The 22,530-nt window shown below is 41.9% G+C and overlaps 1 protein-coding gene and 1 non-coding gene across 2 annotated transcripts in view; both read left to right on the forward strand.

The window, feature by feature from the left end:
- The first annotated feature begins 444 nt into the window (after positions 1-444).
- CUNH1orf141 (chromosome unknown C1orf141 homolog) overlaps positions 445-22,530 on the forward strand; it is a 57,114-nt gene continuing 35,028 nt past the window's right edge. The window contains exons 1-5 of the mRNA XM_056122201.1: positions 445-519; positions 7,899-8,056; positions 12,104-12,216; positions 15,140-15,207; positions 19,447-19,591. Coding sequence (XP_055978176.1) covers positions 445-519; positions 7,899-8,056; positions 12,104-12,216; positions 15,140-15,207; positions 19,447-19,591 — 559 coding nt within the window. The remainder of the gene's footprint in view (positions 520-7,898; positions 8,057-12,103; positions 12,217-15,139; positions 15,208-19,446; positions 19,592-22,530) is intronic.
- LOC130031146 (U6 spliceosomal RNA) lies at positions 1,357-1,463 on the forward strand. The gene has a single exon (XR_008793609.1). It is a non-coding gene; the product is annotated as a U6 spliceosomal RNA (small nuclear RNA).

Consider the following 22,530-nt stretch of genomic DNA (forward strand, 5'->3'; position numbering starts at 1 on the left):
CAATTCCTCTGCCTCTCTCGGAGAGCCCGGCAAGCTAGCAAGAGTATCTCGCCTGCATGGCAAAGCCTGGCAAGCTACCCGTGACGTATTCGATATGCCAAACACAGTAACAAGTCTCACAATGGAGGTGTTACTGGGCCCGCTCGAGTAAATCGATGAACAATGAAAGGACAGTGCTACAGTGCAGATATTGTCTGTTTCCTGGCTTTGGTTCTGTATGTATAACATTAAACATATGAGTGAGATAGTCCTGGATCTGTCCTCCTGGTAACTTACTTCGCTTTACTTGATACACTTTTCGCCTTTCCTTATAGCTGAGTTGGTATATTTTGTTGTGTAAATATACCACCACAGCTTCTAAGACTTAAATAATCGATTGTACATTGAAATTTTAATTTTGAATATTATTGATTTTTCTCATTTTTAAATAGGAACTTACTGACAATGGCAGAGCAAATCATAAAGAAGTTAAAGAGGCTGGAAGAACAAGCTATGGCACTCCTGGTCAGAAGAACAAAGGTTTGTATGATGCGAAGGAATACTCCTGAGAAGATTTCCTAAATGAATTAACATATTTCTGAACTTGGAATGTTGATGTTTGAATAATAATTTTTCTTTCTTGATTTTTTTTATAATTATCTTCTTTTATCAGAAAATTAATTCAAGGGATATTGAAAAATGAGATAATGTCTTTCTAGTACAGCACTGTAGCACTGTCCTCCCGTTGGTCATCGATTTGCTCAAGTGGGCACCAGTAATGTCTCACAACAAATTGTGAGAACTTGTTGTTACTGTTTTTGGCATATCGAATATGTCACGGGTAGCTTGCCAGGCTTTTCTGTGCGGGTGAGATACTCTCGGTAGCATGCCAGGATCTCCGAGAGGGACGGAGGATTAGAACCCCGGTCAGCCTCATGCAAAACAAACGCCCTATCTGTTGTGCTATTGCTCCAGCCCTTATCGCTCCATTCTAGTATAGTGATAGAAATTTTGAAATAGAAAACCAGGAGTAACTTATTAAAGCAACTTACTAAATCAGGCTTTGACACCCCAAAGTTTATTTTATTTTAATTTTTAAGATAAAGGTAACATACTTTAGAATACATATCAATGAAATTGATTTAATTTGTTCTGACATTTCCACTTAGGTAAAGTTTTGATTTGTAATAATAACTCAGAGATTTTACTGTGAGTTTCCTTTGTGCAAAGCATTTCCATATTCTCATTTTATGTCATGATGTTCACTTGGTTCACTTGATGTCTTATTTTGGTTCATGTGCTCCTGATGGAAGATTCTCTGGAAACTCTTTTAACTACATATATAATAATTTATTTTATGTAGGAGTACTGCTATTTGTGCTCGTTTCGGCAGCACATATACTAAAATTGGAACAATACAGAGAAGATTAGCATGGCCCCTGCGCAAGAATGACACGCAAATTCGTGAAGCGTTCCATATTTTTTGGGCTGGAGCAATAGCACAGCGGTAGGGCGTTTGCCTTGCATGCAGCCAACATGGCCGACCCGAGTTCGATTCCTCCGCCCCTCTCGGAGAGCCCGGCAAGCTACCGAGAGTATCTCGCCTGCACGGCAGAGCCTGGCAAGCCACCTGTGATGTATTCGATATACCAAACACAGTAACAACAAAATCTCCAATGGAGATGTTACTGGGCCCGCTCGAGCAAATCGATGAACAACGGGAGGGCCTTACTGCTATTTATTCAGCCACTGATTAGGCTGATTGAATTTTGCATAAACTCCACCTCACTTTTTCTCATTTTTTATAATTTTATTCATTGAATCACTGTGAGAGCAGTTTCAAAGCTTTCTCAGGTTTAAGTCTCGGTCATACAATGAAACACCTATATCCTTCACCAGTGCCCTTTCTCCACCACCAAAAACCCCAGTGTTGGGTAACATTGCTTTGTCCTTCAAGAAGCTTAGGTTTATCTGGTTACACCCATCAATCTGGTTACACCCATCACAGTGCTCCTGAAGCACTTCCACTTCCATTGTGTTTATCTGTAAACAATCTTCCCTATGCTCTCCTTCCCACCCAGTTAATCAGCTTTCCCCTTAATCAGACTTTGTTAATTTGTAAGATCAGTTTCCCAGAAATCTATGATTTTATATTTATGAGTGAAATATTGTCTTTCTCCTCTCCCTATGCCTTATGAATAGTTTACCTTAAAGTAATATCCTTTTTGTATAGATACAGGAAGACCGTTAACATTATGCTTTGTAACTTAGGATTTGATTGGCCTTGAATATTATTCACTCCTGGGCATCTTTCTCGACTTAAGCCTCAGTTGCCCTTAGTTCCTAACACCCCAAAAGCAGGGTCCCGACGAGGGACTGAATGGACCCAGGGCAAGCAGTGAGCTACCCTGGCAGCGAAATGGGCCAGGCCAAAGTGCCACGATTCTTAACTATAAGTTAAGAGTTTGATCATGGACAAATGCTGTCATGATCCAAGGTAACGACAAGACTAGGATCCTGCTAGGGGTGGGAAAGACTATCTGGCCTGAGCACCGTAGTCTGAGATCGAGATGGCCCTAGGAGAGCAATTCTATAAGTTTAGGATATTTCTTACTGTATCCATACAAAATGATTTATATTATATTCTTATATGCTTGTTGGACAAGGAGAGGAGAGGCACGCCCATGGGATTCTGCTCTAGGGTGAGTCCTCCTGCTGAGGAAGGATCTGTCCTAGGAGCGGTCTTCCCTGAGGCTAAGATTTCTACCCCTGTTGATCTCCACCCCTATTGATTGTGACCACACCTATGTAATTGTTTTCCCCAATTCCTCTTGGAGGGGATATAGGAGACAGTAGATTGGGCAAAGGGGGGCAGAGATAGAGAGATGAGGAGAGAATCAGAATAAACTACGACTAATACCTACCAGCCTGGCCCTCGTTCCTTCCTCCGCCTGACCATCGCCATCGACCTCTCCGGGGTGGTAGAAGGGTGAGACTACCGAACGCGGGCGGCGGGAGAGATAGAGCCGCCGCCGTGTGGGTGCCGTGCCACCTATTTGTGTGTGTTTACACACCCCAGTATACCCCCATCCCACACCCTCCCCCTACCTGTGGGGCAGATGATTTTCAAATCACTCTCTCTATACTTGGATCACATTCAACATTTTGACACCACACCCACCATTATTATTTGGGATTTTACCGCAACACTCAGATATGCCAAAAAGGCAACAGTAGACAATTTGTTTTCTATTGCTGGTCATGAATAATATATGATGTTGCGCGGTTGCAGTAGTGGCTGAGCAATTTTGAAATTCCAAAATTTTAACAATTAAATCTGGGGAGATTTCCTGCTAAAACCTGCTAGGTTCTGAAATCTGTTTCTGAATCTCTGGGATCATGGCCATTAAGCAGCTTGATCAAGAACCGGAGAGGCCGTTCCTGGGCAGTGACTCGCAGTCTCGTTGGGGTGGCAGAAACGTGGGGAGGGGGTAGTGTGATCTCGACCCTTACTGAGCATGACTGGCATGATCTTACTAAGTTGAAAGGACACAGATTGCACCCATAGACACATGCTTCAATGGTCACCCAGAGAAAAGAAATGTGTGCAAAACAGGTATGCAAATTTTTACCAGCTTAAAAGTAAAGTAGTGATAAGAACCCAAATGGCCTGCAGTGGGTTGCTGCGGACTTACTGGAAAAGTCTGTCCCAAAGTATATGGTATGAGTGATTTCATGTATTTAACATCTCAAAGTGACAGAAGCAAAGTGATGGACAACAGTTTAGCCATTACCCAGATATGTATCATGAGTGGGTTCTCAGTTCCAGAAACCTCTACAGGAATGAAGTGGCAAAAAAGTTAACTCCACACACGAACAAAGATTTTAAAATGTTAACTACTAAGAAAAGTTTCCAGTGCTGGGGGCAAGGGGAAATCTTCCCCACCACTCTGGGTTTGTCTTTGACTGGATGAATGATCAAAATAGCAGCAGACAGGTTGGCAAAGGAAAACAACTTTTGTTATTGAATTGACTGATTTAGTAACAAACCTATGACAGATTTACAGAGCTGTAAATGTTATAAAAGGAGGGGAGAACATGGATAATACCCTGGGCGAGGGGAAGCTTCTGGTGTCAAAGAGAGAAGAAGATAACAAATTTTTCTGTGAGAATAAAAAGATAAATGTTTCAGATAGAGAACACCTGATCACTGATAATATCACACCTGGATGGTACTCCCCGAAGGATATTCTTCTAGCTCACTAAAATGTGCTTATTTAGGAAATGAGCTTATTTAGGAAAGGGCCAAGGATTGAGATGAGGACTTGAGCTTCTTTTCAACCTCTAGAGCAAAGTTCCCTAAGCTTTTTTGCCTACTACGCACTTTGCAGAAAATACATCACTTAGTGCCTTCTTCTCTAAGTGTATAAACAGAAAGTGTCCCCCAACTGCTACACTAAATCACCCATGGTTCCAGCATTCCCCAGGGAGGTAGAGTCACCCATTTTGAGAAACACAGCTCTGAATTTACAGTACTTTAAAATTTAAAATAATTCCTGTTTTGGGGGGCTGGAGCAATAGAACAGCAGGAAAGGTGTTTGCCTTGCACTTGGCTGATCCGGCTTCGATTCCCAGCATCCCATATGGTCCCCCAGCACCACCAGGAGTAATTTCTGAGTGCAGAGCCAGGAGTAACCCCTGAGCATTGCTGAGTGTGATCCAAAAGAAAAAAAAATAAAATAATCCACATTTTTCAAGTAGCTGAAGCGATAGCACAGAGGGTAGGGCATTTGCCTTGCATGTAGCCAGCCCGGCCGAGCTGGGTTCGATTCCTCCACCCCTTCTCGGAGAGCCCGGCAAGCTACCGAGAGTATCTTGCCCGCAGGGCAAAGCCTTGCAAGCTGCCCGTGATGTATTCAATATGCCAAACACAGTAACAACAAGTCTCACGATGGAGACGTTACTGGGCCTGCTCGAGCAAATCAATGAACAATGGGAGGATAGTGGACAGACAGACATTTTTCAAGTAATAGTTTCAGTTCCCTTGGCCTTGAAAAAGATTCCCTTTTTTCAGGGATTTCTGTTCCACGATGCCAATTTTCCAACTCCCAATTATGGTTATTTTCATCTATTTTGTCACTTTTCTGGTTTCCAATAGGAGGCCAATTCCCACTATTGCTAGAAGCACAAGCTCCTATAGCCTTTGATTTGCTTTCAAAGTTTCATCTCTTCATTCCACTGTGCTGTGTTTTCTGGAGAAAATTGTTGGTTCCTTAAAACTCACTTTTTAACTTGTTTCCTCCTCCTCTCTCTCTCCTCCTCCTCACCCTCCTCCTCCTCCTCTTCATCCTCCTCTTCATCCTTCTCCTCCTCATCCTCCTCCTGTCTTCCTCCTCTCCTCCTCTGCCTCTTCCTCCTCCTCCTCCTCTTTGCCTCCTCTTCCTCCTCGTTTTCCTCCTCCTTCTCCTCTTCCTCCTTCTCCTCCTTCTCCTATTCCTCCTCTTCCTTCTCTTCCTCCTCCTCCTTCTCCTTCTTCTTTCTATCTTTATTCAGATGTCAGCAAAACACTCTTTCAGTAACTCTTCTGTTTCCCGCTTCCTGGTGACAAGTGTTGGTGTGATTCATTATGTATCACGATCACTATCACAACCATCCTGTTATTCGCAGGGGCGAGGGGGGAGGGGAAGGGGAAAAAAAGAGAAAAAAAGAAATATATTATTCTGCCATGTATCTCATGTAATTATTGATTCAAATTTTGGAGAATCCAAATTTTTTCATACATCCAAATACCCAAACTTTGGCTAAATCAAATGTTCTTTTAGCAGAATGAAGATAATCTTTTGTTGATTTCTTAAAAAATGCATGCAGGTCCCGGGACTGAGATCTCCAAACCTACTCGGATCAGGGCTGAGCATCCTCCACCCAAATCCTCCAAATTCCAGTAGGCGGCGGTCACACCCACCAACTGGCCCTCTGGCGCCGTGTAATCCCATCAACGGCCAAGACTCAGAGACTATAAAACCCAGCTCCTGGAAGCGCAGCCGCGCGACATCTTATCATCTCATTCCTACTTTGGACAAACTGGCAGGCTACCGAATGTAACCTGCCCACACGGCAGAGTCTGGCAAACTCCCCATGGCCTACCCAATATGCCAAATATCAGTAACAATGATGGGTCTCATTCTCCTAACTCTGAAAGAGCCTTGAATATGGCACTTTTTTTTTTTTAAATCTCAGGGCTAGGACGAAGGAGACGTTACTGGGGACTGCTCATTATGTATATGGGTAACATACAGAAGGCAGGTTAGAAAGGTTCACCTACAGTGGTTCCAGCAAATCTGTGTATCAGTACTATTTTTACCAACTACATAAAGTAAAGTAAAGTAAAGTAAAGGCCCTCCCATTGATCATTGATTTGCTCGAGCGGGCCCAGTAATGTCTCCATTGGAGACTTTGTTGTTACTGTGTCTGGCATCGAATACGTCACAGGGAGCTTGCCAGGCTCTGCTGTGCGGGCGAGATACTCTCAGTAGCTTGCCAGGCTCTCCGAGAGGGGCGGAGGAATCGAACTTGGGTCGGCCGTGTTGGCTGCGTGCAAGGCAAACGCCCTACCGCTGTGCTATCACTACAAATACATAGGTGGCTCATGAATTCTGAATTTTAGAACTAGAACTAGAAAGGATCCTCAGTTATTATCTAGCCTAACACCCTCAATCCCAAAATGGAAAAAGAATGATCCAGGGCACGATGCAGTGATATTTAAAAAGTGCATTCAGCCCTTTGGAAAACAGTATGGATGATTCTCAAAAAATTAGAAATTGAGCTGCCATTTGACCCAGCAATACCACTCCTGGAAATATAGCCCGGAGAGGCAAAAAAGTACAATCAAAATGATATCTGCACTTCTATGTTCATTGCTGCACTGTTCACAATAGCCAAAATTTGGGGAAAAAAACGGGTGCCCGAGAACAGATGACTGGTTAAGGAAACTTTGGTACATCTACACAATGGAATACTATGCAGCTGTTAGAAGAGATGAAATCATGAAATTTACATACAAGTGGTTCTACATGGAAGCATCATGCTAAGTGAAATGAGCCAGAAAGAGAGGGTCAGACATAGAAAGACTGCACTCATCTGGGGAATATAAAGTAACAGAATGGAAGTCAAACACCCAAGAATAATTGAGATAAGTACCAGGAGGTCTGCTCCAGGACTGGGAAGCCGGTCTCATAAGCTGGGGAAAAAGGCAGCTCAGATAGAAAAGGGAACACCAAGTAAGGATGTTTGGAGAACTTACTCGGGATGTGAGATGTGTGCTGAAAGTAGATTATAGACCGAACACGATGGTCACTCAAAACCTCTATTGCAAACTACAACACCCTAAAGGAAAGAGTGAGCAAAAGGGAATGCCTTGTCACAGAGGCGGAGTGGGGTGGGAGGAATGGGGTGTGGGAGTGGGAGGACTACTAGGATCATTGGTGGTGGAGAATGGGCACTGGTGGAGGAATGGATACTTGGTCATTGTATAACTGAAATCCAAGCACGAAAGTTTGTAAGTCTACAACTGTACCTCTGATGTTTCACTAATATAAATAAATAAATAAATAAATTTTTAAAAAAGTGCATTCACAGACCTCTGTCAATCAGCAATGATTTTCCATTTTACTGGTACAAGTATTTGGTGTTTGTGTATCTATTTTTTTTGGATTTAAAAAAATTTTATTAGTGAAACATTATGAAGTACAGTTATAGACTTACAAATTTTTGTACTTGGGTTTCATTTATACAATGATCGAGTACTCATCCGGTGTTTGTGTATCTAAAAGGTGAAATTCTTTTTGTTCTTTTTACACAGGGCCTTCACTACATGTAAAATATTCATCTTTTCTCACTATTATGTTTTGGTTTTGCTACAGGAAAACATGCTTGAAAATCCAATGTATAAGAAGCCTTTGGCTATACCTTTGACATTTGATTTTGAGATGGAATTTGAAGAGAATATTACTACACCGAAATTTCAGGAGGTCTCAAAAGTCACTGAAGATAAATCGAACGTCATTAAAACACAAGACAGGTAAATAATCATAACTACTTCAAACTTCCAGCACTACTATCAGCATTTTCTAAACAATATAGTATCATATCATGCAATCTATATTAAGTGTAAACTTTGTCAAACGTACATATATGCCACAATGATCATGAGTAATAAAATGCTGGGTTTCACTTCTGGATTATAACATATCAGTTATAAGATTTCACTGTTGAAGATGGTAACTGCAAACAGCAATGAAGATTTTGAATTTTTAAAGACAGATTTGTCTCTTTTTTGTTTTCGATGATTATCAGGGCTTACTCCTGACTATGCGCAGGGATTACTTGTGACCATACTTGGAGGACCATCTGATGTGCGGGGGATAGAACTGGGGTCAGCCACATACAAAGAAGGTATCCTACCTTCTGTACTATCTCCACCACCCACAGAAAGACTTCTATTGGGCTCTATTGCCCACAATTTATATAAAGACTTATTTCAAAATTTAATCATCATATGGGAGGAAAATTTGCTCCGAAAAACAGCACATTTTCTCTGTGTACTTACAAGAAGTAGTCAGAATACACCATACTTAATCTTTCACTGGCATTGTTACAGGTGCAATTTTTTTTTCTGTAATGCTATTTTTTGTTAGACATCAGAAGTGTAGAGAAGAGCTTAGAAAGAAAAACAAACTCTACTAAAGTATAACGGGTAGAACTTTATATACATTGGACTTTGATGGTAGAATGAATACTGGTTCCCTTGGAATATGCTAGGGATCCACTCTGGCCATAAGGCCACCAGCTGAGAAACATAGGCCTAGGACTAGAGAGATTGTACAGAGCTTTAAGGTGCTTGTCTTGCATGTAGTTAACCTCAGTTCAGTTCCTCACACCACAGGAGGTCTCCCTCACGTACCACCAGGAGCGGTCCTTGAGCAAGAGCCAAGAGTAAACCCTGAAGAACCAATGGATATGTCCCAACCTAACCCTCCTTCTAACAAAGAAACAAAGAAAAACAGGTTTAAGCTTGGACCTGAGCCTTTTTATGTCATTTCCATAAAATGACACTTCTGGTCCAGGGACCACCCTTTGAGCAATGGGTCTAACTGTCCCACACTAATCATGGTATCCAGCATTCCTTTTCCAATGACTGTTTTGCCTCCCCAGAACTGCACAATACGGCCCTGGGTGTCCAAGAGCCACGAGTTCTCAAGCACTGTAGTGCTGAGCTTGAGCATGGATTCATCAGGCCCAACTGCCAGGGTCAACGATCAAGGGTGGTGATTCCAGGGCCCCTGAACACTGCTGAGGGTAACCCCTATTAAAATAATAATAGCACCGTAGCACTGTTGTCCCATTGTTCATCGATTTGTTCGAGCAGGCACTAGTAACATCTCCACTGTGAGACTTGTTACTGTTTTTGGCTTATCGAATAACATCATGGGGAGCTTGCCAGGCTCTGCTGTGTGGGCGGGATACTCTTGGTAGCTTGATGGGCTCTCCGAGAGGGACGGAGGAATCGAACCCAGGTCAACAGCATGCAAGGCAAACACTCTACCCACTGTGCTATCGCTCCAGTCCATAATAATAATAATAATAATAATAATAACAATAATTATAATAATAGTCATCTCTAGGACATCAAAATACAAGTGTAGTTGTAGAAACTGCAGCAATTTATACAAAGGATGTCCTTACGAAAAATGATAAAGGTGACTACAGTAAATAGTCTTTCAATATAGACAGAGTAGCAGATATTGAAAGAAGATGACATTTAAATAACTGGGGCCAAGGAGATAACTCAAGTGGTATAGCAAATGCCTAGTATTTGTGAGGCCTGTATCAGATTCCTGGCAGGGCATGGACCCTGAGCACCTCTGGGTGTGGCATGGGTGGCCCCTGAATACAACCAAGTCTCAGCATCACAAGGAGTGTGGTCCCTTAAAGTGTGTGTGTGTGTGTATGTGTCTGTGTCTGTGTCTGTGTTTGTGTAAAACTTTTGATGGGTTTTATTGTGATTTATGCTTTATTTCAGTGGTCCAGAACCTAATCTGAAACTCTGAGATCTGCTCAGAACACATCAACTTTCTTAAGTAACATCAATAGCTAAAGAATTGAATGGAGGAAGATACCTGTTTGCAATCATTAAACATTGTGATTGTAGCTGGTCTCTGAACTCCATATCTCACCACACTGACCTGGTTCTGTCATTGCCCCCAATATCTTATTTAATATATTTCTAGAATCATAGTTCCCTGGTGAGTTCCCCAGTCTTAGGACAACTGTATTTTCCTGTCTCTCTACTTCAAGTGGTAGTCACTAACATGTTCCAGTTTTACTTACTCAATCACATTTTCTGTGTTCATCAAAGTAGGACAAGAACCAAATAGAACGGGCACTTCACATTTCTCCAAATTGATCTTTTTGATTAATTTTATTTATTTTTTAAATGTAGGAGTACTGCTATTTACTCAGCTGCCAATTAAGCTGATTGAAGCAGGCATGAACTCCACATTACCTTTTTTTAAAAAAAAGTTTTTTTTACTGAATATCCATGAGATAAACCATTATAAAGCTGTTCATGATTGGTTTTCAGTTATACAATGATCCAGCACCCTTCCATCCACCAATGTACATTTCCCACCACCATCTACACCCCCAGTCTGCCTCTATGGCAGGCTCTCTCTCTCTTTCTCTCTCTCTCTCTCTCTTTCTCTCTCTCTCTCTCCTTTTTCTTTTGTGCATTATGGTTTGAATGCAAGTACCAAGAGGTCATCCTGTTTGTTCAGGGCCTTCAGTATTTTTATCGGGAAGGTAAAGCTGGAGTAGCCTTTTAACTGGGTTGCAGCTTTGGGGTGTGAACATGGCTGCCAAGGCTTCTGGAAGTACGGGGAGATAGGGGGAGGTAGTCCATTTCAACCCCAAGAAAGCCTGGAGATTTCAGTCACAAAACCCACAACCCAAATTTTCAGGAGGTTATATTTTGATGAGGTGCGTCCTGATACAGTGAAGTTTGGTCAGGGGAATGACAGTGCTTCTGGATTGTGGAAGAAAGCAGCTGCAGGGGACTCTGCTTGGGTGGGCAGCAGGCTGACCCACCCTCTCCACCTCTGATTTATCCTGATCTGTTCAGCCTTGAGCAAGTCCAATATTAACTCTGGCTTTTCATCTCTTTTGAGATTTATTTTATTTATGGGTCGCTGAATCAAGGCCAGTAGAAGAGCTTACATGGTAGTGCTGGAATTGGTTCGTGGAGGTGACTGCCAGTGTTTCTAGGAGTATAGAGAAGTGGGGGGAGGAACCCCATCCCGACCCCAAGAAAGCCTGGAGATTTCAGTCACAAAACCTGCATATCTGAATTTTCAACAAGTTAATATCTCAGTGAGGTCTGTTCTGAACTGGTGGAGTCCATCCAGGGGCATGCAGGTGATTTGGGATTGTGGAAGCAAGAGACTGCCAGGGGCTCTGCTTGGGAAGGCATCAGGCTGACCTGCTCCCCTCTCCGATTTACACTGTCTGTTCAGCCTTGAGTGGGTTCAAAATTAACTGTGGCTTTTGATCTTTTTTGAGAGTTATTTATGGGTCTCTGAAGCAAGGCCAATAAATGAGTTTGTATAGCCAAGCCGAGCGATAGCACAGCGGGTAGGGCGTTTGCCTTACACGCGGCCAACATGGCCGCCGACCCGAGTTCGATTCCTCCGCCCCTCTGGGAGAGCCCGGCAAGCTACCGAGAGTATTCGATATGCCAGACACAGTAACAGCAAAGTCTCCAATGGAGACGTTACTGGGCCCGCTCGAGCAAATCGACGATCAACGGGAGGGCCTTTATTTATTTTTATAGCCAAGCCGAAGGTAGTTTGTGGGTATGGCTCCCACATACCTAATTTTTGGCATGATTAATTTCTCGAGGAACTTGGTCCCAAGTTTTTGGGGTCTGTCCAGAGGCACAATGGCAATTTGGGGGTATCAGGAAGCCTGAAGGCACTGGCCCTGCAAGTACAGGTTGACTTGCTGGTGGCACCACACCCCTTAGATTAGTTTTATTCATGTGGTTATTTTAAAGTCACTTGATTTCTTTCAGGACTCTCTCTTTCAAAACAATGCCTGAACCTACAGAGAGCAATTTTGAAAATTTAAATTTAGGACCATATTTAGTGCCAGCAAATATCAAGAAAGAAGAAAGAAAGCCAAAAGGTAAGGGTGTGTGCCAACATATTTATTTCTCCTTTGATTTATTTTTGAGTGCTTTTATTACATACTTTGTTCCTATGTCTTTAGTGTTCTTTGATCATTTGGTTTCCCTGTTGAAAAATTTGGGGAGTTCTCCAAACCCAAGCCCCAAGAAGTCTGGAAGCCTCACCAGCAATTCTCTGCCACAAGGCCAGTCAGCGGTGTAATACAAGGACTTCAGGATGCAATATTGCTGGGACTCCACAGTGCCAAGATACCCAGGCTATCCCAGTTGTTATGGGGGCCTTTGGGATCACACCTAGTGGTGCTCGTGAGCCTTCAGGGTTGCACCCAGTGATGCTTAGGGAACCACGTGGTACAGAAATAAACATGTCAGGCACAGGCTGCACTAACCAGTGTGCTATCTCTCAGCCCTTGCTGAAAGTTTGTGGATTAAAATTTTAGTGCGAATCTTTTGGTAAGTCACACAGAAGAGTTTCTTAATTGGAAGAGATGTTAAGTATCAGAATGAACAAGTTACAAAACTCACAGTTATGTTTACGGAATTATGTATTATGTTTTTCTAGGATGAAAATCTCAGCATTTCACCTCCACCCTTGTTATTGTTTTTAAAAATTACATAATATTTAAAAAAACAATCAAGTATGGATGACATGCTTTAATCAAACTCATTTTACAGAATTAGAAATTAGGAATCTGTGTTATAGAAATCAGCTTTATGGCTCCATGGAGAATTTGAGTGAATTGTTTTGAATTTGCTTATCTTTATCTGACATTATGTTTACTAAAACTTCCATTAATAGCACTATTCTCATCAACCATGTGGTCTGAGGCTCCTTGGTGGCCAGATTGCCTAATTTTTTCCATTACTCCTCATAATCTAACTTCTCAGTCTTTGTTTGCATCCACTGTCTCTGTTTCCCCAACTTTTCAAACTTTAAACCACTCAAGTGCTTTAAACCAGGTTTTTATATTGCTCAAGCTTTAAACCATTCTGCTCTTATTTCCACTAAACTTCTCACAGAGTAACCAGAAAATCCAAAACTGAACTCATACATAACTCCCTCTTCCAATCATTCATCGCAAAATTTCTTCCCACTCAGCCACCTGCAGCATTCCATCCTTCTCAGCACATCAGGCCACTCTATGACAATTGGCTCAATTCTGAAACCTGGACACTGTCCTTCATCTCCCTCTTATTTCCTTCCCAAAGTTCAAATCATAACTCAGTTCTTCCAATTCTAACTCATTTCCAACTCAACTCAACTCAACTCAACTCAACTCAACTCAATTCAATTCAACTCAATTCAACTCAATTCATCATTAAGTCCTTTCCATTCTAACTCTGTTTCCACTATCTCTGTGTCAACATCCTGGCCCTATCCAACACTATTCTGTTGCTGGATATATTCATGGAAATACTGGGGTTTCCTAGCATGTACCTCAAAACGCTTCCAGCCTCTACCCATTAGCCACTTCCAAAGTCACTTTCTTATTCCAAGCATTTGATACAGCAACACTTTGCCAATTTCTCTTTTAGTTATTTTGGGTGGCTTTAGCAAATCCACCACGAGTTGGATGGCTTAAACATTAAATACTTTAGCGAGGGTCTTTTCCCTTTAATTGAGTTAAACTGATTTAAAGTACTATATATGTGTTAGGAAAACAGGTTCTCACCTCATCAAATGTATGGTGCCCCACCATTACTGCCATCCACATAACTGTACCCCTCTCCCACTGCCCTCTGGTCCCCTCCTCCCCTTGCTCCCAACATCTCCCTCATCTTTGGTAACCTCAGTTCTGCAGTCAGAATCCAATGGTCTGATTTGATTTGGTTCAGTCTGCCGAGCAGCAAAGATTTTTTTCTGCAGTCATGGATGCCAGAAATCCAAGATAGGGGTGTCAGTGAAGTAAGGTTCTGTGAAGACCCTCTTCCTGGCTTGCAGACAGTCTCCTTGCTGTAGCTTCCTTTGGCAGAGAAATAGACCATCTCTTTCATGCGTCTCTTTTGAATCAGGAAACTAACCATCCTGGGGGCCCACTCTTACTGCCTCAGCTACACTTAAGTACCTTCCAAAAGCTTTACCTCCAAAAGGCCACCACATCGAAGATAAGAACATCAATCTTTATATTTTGGGAGGAACACACCTTAATACACAGCAACTCACACGATCTAAAATACACTTCGTATTCTTCCTCACTGAAATCTGTTTATTTCTGTCACAGCATATCTCTCAGTTTGTGATTATTTATTCCTTGGTTGTTGTTATGTGGTGATCATATTCAGTTTGGTTTGGTTTTGGGACAACACTTAGCAGTACTTGTGGGTTACTCCTGGCTTTGTGCTCAGGAATCTCTCTTGGAGGTGATCAGGAGACTGCATGCAGTGCAGAAATCCAATCAAGTCCCATGCAAGGCAAGTGACTGACTTGCTGTGCTATCTGGCCCCACTCCTTTGTTGTTGTTTTTTTAACTTGTTATAGGTATAAAGGTTCTCACCTTGCATAACCAGCCCCAGTTGTTGTCCCCACATTACGTCTAGTCCCTCAAGTACCACCACGAGTTACAGAGTTAGAAATAGTCCCCAAACTCATGAGTGTGGCCCCACCCCAAAAAAAGTCAGTGAAGAATTAATAAAAAAATTTCTTTGACCACTAAATATGATTCTATTTTATTTAGAAATCCATATTTCCCCAAAAAGATATGGCTAGATTTATGGCATAACTGTAATAATAAAAATTTATATTCTGTTAATTGAAATTCAGATTGTTCTAGAATATATTTTGTTCTAAAATGTAAAAGCAACACACATATGAGCAAATAGAATGAAAGGACATTTTTAAAAGTTACTAAAATGAAAACATGTCTTAACTGAGTTAAAGTGGTCAAATGATATGTGAATTTATATTTTTATTTGTTTCTCCAGAGTTTTGGGGGGAAAATCTGAAAACAAGACCTTTCATGCATTTATATTATATGAAGGATGGAACTGAGGTAGGTTTAATCTGTGTACTTTAAAATAATCAATAATCAATAGGAATCTAGATTGGCCCTAAATTTTATTTTTAATTTAATTTTATTTTTATAAGGTTGTTCACAGTAATTTATTACATTCAATATTCCAGCATCAATCTACCACCATTACATCTTACTCACCACCATTATTTTGAATTTTCCCAAAGACCACTCAAGCCTGCCTCAATAGCAGGACCTAAATAATTTATTTTATATTGCTTATTATGGATAATTCTCTAAAAATGATCAAAAACGTTTTTCTTAGAAGAAAATGTGTGAAACTTTTTATATCTCACCTGCAGCCATTGAGCCCTTGTATGAGATTACTAATATGTTGTTACAGGTTGAGCTGTGTGTACAAATATATATGTTTTTAATTGAAATCGCTTGTTTTCTGCCTTACATCCTATCCAATGGGTGCTACTCATGGTACATCAGTGGTATATAGTATGACATGTTGCATGGCCGTGTGCTTCAGGAGTTTCAAATTTTTAAATAAGGTAATATAGCTGGAGTTTAATTTTTAATTGGATGGTTACTTTGGGGTCTGAGTCACCTCTGCAGTTTGCTAATCTCTTTTGAGATTTATTTGTGAGTCTCTGGATGATGGCCAGTTAATGAGCTTAGATAGTGCCAGAGGCAGTTTGTGGGTGTGACCAGCAGGCTCCCAGAAGAACAAGAGGATGATGAGAGGTCACCTATCTTCAACTCCATGAGAGCCCGGAGATTTTGGTCACAAAACCTGCATACCTGAGTTTTTCAACAGATTCCCTCACGGATGAGGCTCATCCGAACATTCTGGAGATCTGCTGTGAGATGGTGGCAATTGTGTTCTGGAGATTTTCTGCTGCCAGGGCTCTGTTAGGGCGAGTGATAGACTCACCTGCCCCCTCCAAGGTGCCCCAGATATGAGCTTCAGCCTGGCACGGGTTCTGGAGGCATCATTGCAGCTTGTTGATCTCTTCCAAGATTTGTCTGTCCCTCATATTCCATAAATCCTCCTCTACAAATCACAAATTCAAAGATTTTAGTGTTCAAAGACATAACATTTTAAGTGATTTCAACTCTGAAGTCATATAAAACTTTATGGAGAATAAAAGTAAATATTATGGGATAGTCACTACAATCAAACTATTGAGTAAAACAAGGACTAGCAGTTACCATAAAATTAGTTGACAAGGGATCATTTTTAAATAAAGATGCAGGCATGGGGTGTTAAAGGGATGGTGAGAGAGAAACTGGGGACATTGGTGGTAGGAAATTACACTGGTGGAGGGATGGGTATTGGAACATTTTATGACTGAAACCCAATCGTTAAAAGCTTTGTGATGGTCTATCTCATGGCGATTCCATTTTTTAAAATTAAATCACATTTAATGTGTAATTAATTGTCAAAAAATTAGACCACGTACTGATTTTGTATGGCTAACTTAATCATTTAAATATGTTATTTTAATTTAAAAATTGAAAGTAGAGGCCTGAGAGGTAGTGCAGGGGTTAGGACACGTGCCTTGCATGTGACCAACTCAGGTTCTATCTCCAGTAACAAGTAGTCCCCCAAGCATTGCTGGGTGGAGCCCGGGAAGCCCCCAGCACGGCTGGAGTGGCCTGGGTGATCTCTGCACAGCAGAGACCAAGCAGCACCATCTCCTCGGGCCCTCATATTGACCCGCTGGCCAGGGTGCTGGGAATCACAGGCAGGAGCTACTGGCCCCAGCACTTTGGAAGAGCCCTGCAAAAAAAAAAAAAGTGAAAAAATTTAAATGTGAAACTGAACATTCATTTCTTAATCTTTTAGTGATATAGCTGAGATCATTCAGGGGGTTACTTAAATGATATGTTTACAATAGCAATGACTATATACAGCTATGGGGCAATACTATTGAGGCTGGATAACCACATAAGCAATGATTTACGGAATAGTGAAAAGCAACTGACTTGCCTTGAACATGTCACAATATGTTTTAGCTCAGTGATTAGAGAGGAAAAAAATAGAGAACCTGGGAAGGAAAGTCATTAAGAGCATCTCTTCCGTGACCTTTGCTAATATAGAGAATAAAACAGGAGAATACAGGCTTTAGACCATAACTAATCACATGTTAGGAAATTTTATTGCTATATTTCTGCTGAATTGTTTCCTGAGGAGGTCAAGCCTTATGATTTGGCCTGGATCATGTTAAATATGAAATTTCAGGCTGGTGACAGGACAGCTCAAAGGGCTGAGTTTTGCATGCAGAAGTCCTGAATCTCACCATTCCCCCATACAACCTAGTCCCCAGTACCACTGGGGGGAAGTCCCCAAATTTTGTTGAAATAACTTTTACAAGAGCATAGTGGTTAAATTTTAGTGATGGAAAATAAAAGTAAAATATGTGAGGCTAGGGGAAATTTAAATTTAAATTTTCTCCAGATTAGTTAATTCATATTGAATGAGGTACTAACCACATCCACTTGCCCACATACCACATTCCACATGATGGATATGTCGTTCCCAATGTTCTCCCTTCCGAAATCCAACATGCCATCTCGTCGGTAAAGAAACAAAGAGCACCTGGCCCAGACAAGATCAGACCTGAACACCTGAAGAACTTACCATCAGTACTCATCAATACACTGGCTCGGCTCTTCACACGCTACCTGTCTGAATGCAAGGTTCCATCCCAACCAGCAGGACTGTACTACTATACAAGAAGGGAGACATCCACGACATTGGCAACTATCGCCCAATCTGCCTATTGTCTGTCATCTACAAACTGTTCACTCGAGTCATCCTGAATAGGATTAGCAGAAAACCAGATGAAGGACAACCATGTGAACAAGCCCGATTCCGAAAAGGATTCAGTACCATCGACCATATTCACACGATTACTAAGCTCATTGAGGTTTCTCAGGAGTTCAAGGTGCCGTTCTGTCTAACGTTCATTGATTTAAAGAAGGCCTGTGATTCTGTTGAGACCGAAGCGGTCATGGAAGCCCTAGCCAATCAGGGCGTACAAACTCAATACATCAGGATCCTCCGTGAGCTGTATTGCGGATTCACTACCAGGATCTCACCATTCTACAAAGAAGTAATCATCCATATCAAGAGAGGGGTTCAGCAGGGTGATACCATTTCACCAAAACTCTTCAGTGCCACCCTCGAGAACATCATGCGATGACTGGAATGGGAAAGCATGGGAGTGAAGATAGATGGTCGGCAACTACACCATCTCTGCTTTGCTGATGACATCGTTCTAATAACACCAAACATCAGCCAAGCGGCACAAATGCTGAACGACTTTGACCGTGAATGTGGAAAGGTCGGACTACAGCTGAATCTTACGAAGACAATGTTTATGAGAAACAGCCTTGTTCTTGACACTCCATTCGCTCTCAATGGAACCACCATCTCCAAATACAACAGTTATATATACCTAGGTCAAGAAATCAACATGATGAATGACCTGGCACCTGAGTTGCGCAGGAGGAAGAGAGAGGCTTGGAATGCCTTCAAGAGCATTGAAGAAATAACTAAAAGGACAAAGAACCTCCAGCTACGAGCACATCTCTTTGATTCCACTGTTCTTCCTGCATTAATATATGCCTCAGAGACCTGGACCCTACGAAAACAGGATGAGAACGCTATTCGGGTCTCTCAAAGAGGAATCGAAAGAGCTATGCTTGGAATATCACGATTCACTCAAATGAGAGATAGAATCCGGAGTTCTGATCTTCGTCAACGCTCAGGAATCAGGGACGCTGTCTCATTTGCCAAGGCATCAAAAATCAGATGGGCTGGACACGTAATGAGGTTTACAGACAACCGCTGGACTAGAGCCATTACTGATTGGATTCCACGGGACATCAAAAGATCATGTGGACGCCCACCTACAAGATGGTCAGACTTCTTCGTCAAAACCCTGAATGATCGGTTTGAGGCTCTGCATGTTCCTAGAATGAACAGATACCATTGGGCTACACTAGCACGCAACCCGGATGAATGGAGACGTTACTGGCACCCGCTCGAGTAAATCGATGAATAACAGGGATTAAGTGATTAAGTGATTAAGAACACTCATGAGGGTTGAATTTTTTTGAGGATTAAATACAAATATTTGAAAGAAAAGAACAAGCAAGTTGTAATTATATACTCCAAATATGAATTATCAAGTACATTTTTTACTGAATATTCTTATGAAAGGACTACATTGCTAAATTTTCCATTTCCCTCATATGCAGGAAGTAAATGCTAAACCCCCTGATACTGTGTCTTCACAGTACAAGCAAGAGCGTCAAAGAACAGTCCACCCTACAGTCTTTTCTCCTGTACCCAGCACTCTGTGTGAGGTTTGTAAGAAGGTAAAAAGGCCTGCTTTATTTCCAGGTAAACATACTATGTGTTTATTTTGGAATGACTGAACAGTAACTGCAGTTAACTCTGATCTAAGCACTGAAACTTTGACTGAGGAGAATCAGCCTCTAACCGTGTTACCGTTTAATTTCCCTACCTGGTTTGCGTTTACAAAAACGACAATGGTGCTGGGATTCCAGATTCATTCTCTCTCCTCTCTGCACTTTATCCACACTGATTCCAGTTTCCTTGGACAATATGTTCCAATCACTGTGTTTTGATCCCTTCTGTTCTTTATGCTCAGAACACACTTTTTTCCACCCGGTAAATTCTTGCTTGTCTTTAATAGTTAGAATACTTTTCACTGCAAAAAAGGAAAATCTGACTATACACAGCTCAAACAATAAGAATGTTTATAATCCTGAATAATAGAAGTTCATCAGTAAGATGATTCCACGGAAAGTTAGTCCAGGCGTTTTGATTATGCCATCAAATATCAGTTTCTCCGTCTTTCTCAAGTCTCTCGACCAGCCTTTTTTCCTCACTTGGCAAAACTTGGACGAGTATCAAGTCACTGAAAAGAGACAACCACTAACATGCCTTTGTAAGAAAGAAGCTGCTTCTGGCTAGAATAGCTTCATGCACCCATTGCCAAACAAATTATTACCAGGTTGGAAACCTTTTTTCCCAACTTTTAACATTATCCATTTGATCATTTGATCACTTGACATCCTGTTACTCATCGATTTGCGCAAGCGGTCACCAGTAACGTCTCCATTTGTCCCTGTCGCATGCTAGTGTAGCTTAATGGCTTCTGCTCGTTCCAGGAACATGAAGAGCCTCAAACCAATCATTCAGGGTCTTGATGAAGAAGTCTTACCATCTCGTAGGTGGGTGGCCACACAGTATTTTGATGTCCTGTGGAATCCAGTTGGTAACAGCTCTAGTCCAGAGTTCATCTCCAAATCTCATTATGTGTCCAGTCCATCTGATTTTCGATCCCTTGGCAAACAAGACAGCGTACCTGATTCTTGACTGTGGACGGAGGTCGGAACTCCGGATTTTCTCTCATTTGAGTGAAGCGTGATACTCCAAGCATAGCTCTTTCGATTCCACTTTGGGAGGCCCGAATAGCATTCTCATCCTGTTTTCATAGGGCCCAAGTCTCTGAGGTGTATGCTAATGCAGGAAGAACAGTGGAATCGAAGAGATGTGTCCAGAGCCGGAGGTTCTTTGTCCTCTTATCTATTTCTTGGACTCTCTTGAAGGCATTCCAAGCTGCTCTCGTCCTCCTGTGCAACTCAGGTGCCAGGTCATTTGTCATGTTGACTTCTCGACCTAGGTACACATAACTGTTGCATTTGGAGATGTTCGTTCCGTTGAGAGCAAATGCTAATGGAATGTTTCTCATAAACATTGTCTTCGTGAGATTCAGCTGTAGTCTGACCTTTCCACAGTCACGGTCGAAGTTGGTCAGCATTTGTGCTGCTTGGCTAATGTTTGGTGATATTAGAATGATGTCATCAGCAAAGCGGAGGTGGTGTAGTTGCCAACCATCTATCTTCACTCCCATTCCTTCCCATTCTAGTCGTCACATGACATTCTCAAGGGTGGCACTGAAGAGTTTCGGTGAAATGGTATCACCCTGCTGAACCCCTCTCTTTTTTTCCCTTTTATTTTTTTTATTAGTGAAACACCATGAGGTACAGTTGTAGATTTACAAATTTTTGTGCTTGGGTTTCAACTATACGATGATCAAATACCCATCCCTCCACCAGTGCTCATTTTCCACCACCATGTATCCCAGTATTCCTCCCACACCCATCCCCCCCATCCCACCCTGCCTCTGTGGCAGGGCATTTCCTTTTGTTCTCTCTCTCCTTTTGGGTGTTGTGGTCTGCAAAAGAGGCATTGAGTGGCAATCATGTTCAGTCCATAGTCTACTTTCAACATGCATCTCCCCTCCTGGGAGGATCCTCCAAACACCCTTTATTTGGTGCTCCCTTCGCTATCTGAGCTGCCCTTTCCCCTAGAATGCTTGGCTGGCCTCTACGCTATGGAGTAATCCTCCTGGTTCTGATCTCGGCTATACTTGGAACCCCTCTCTTGACATCAATGATTACTTCTTTGTAGAATGGTGAGATCCTGGTAGTTAATCCATAATACGGCTCACGGAAGATCCTGATTATTGAATTTGAACACCCTGATTGACTGACTAAGGCTTCGATGACTGCTTTGGTCTCAACAGAATCAAAGGCCTTCTTTAAATCAATGAACATTAGACAGAGAGGCATCTTGAACTCCCGAGAAACCTCAATGAGCTTGGTTATCTTGTGAATATGGTCGATCATGCAAATCATTTGTGGAATCCAGCTTGCTCACATAGTTGTCTTTCATCTAGTGTTCTGCCAATCCTAGTCAGATGAGTTGAGTGAACAGCTTGTAGACGACAGACAATAGGCAGATTGGGCGATAGTTGCCAATGTTGTGGATGCCTCCCTTCTTGTACAGTAGTACAGTCCTGCTGATTTTCCATTAGGACGGGATCTTGCATTCAGACAGGTAGTGTGTGAAGAGCTGAGCCAGTGTATTGATGAGTACTGACGGCAGATTCTTCAGGTGTTCGGTCTGACCTTGTCTGGGCCAGGTGTTGCTGTTCGCTTCTTTGCAAACGAAATGGCATGTCAGATTTCGGAAGGGAGAACGTTGGGGATGACATATCCATCCTGCAGAATTTGGTATGTGGGCAGATAGACGTGGCTATCAAAGAGATCCTAGTAGAAGTCATGGGTAATCTCCATTGCCCTTCTGGAAGACGTGATAGATCCATCAGGACGTCAGAGAGCAGTCAACATCTAAAGTAAGAAATAGCCATTATCTCACTGTCATATACATTAGCTGAAATGTTTACCAAGATGTGAGAAAGATGGAGAAGCATGCCAGTGGAATACTGACTACTTGAAAGGCAATGG

The sequence above is a fragment of the Sorex fumeus genome, unplaced genomic scaffold (genome assembly GCF_029834395.1).
Source record: "Sorex fumeus unplaced genomic scaffold, SorFum_2.1 ptg000045l, whole genome shotgun sequence".
In the NCBI taxonomy this organism is placed as follows: domain Eukaryota; kingdom Metazoa; phylum Chordata; class Mammalia; order Eulipotyphla; family Soricidae; genus Sorex; species Sorex fumeus.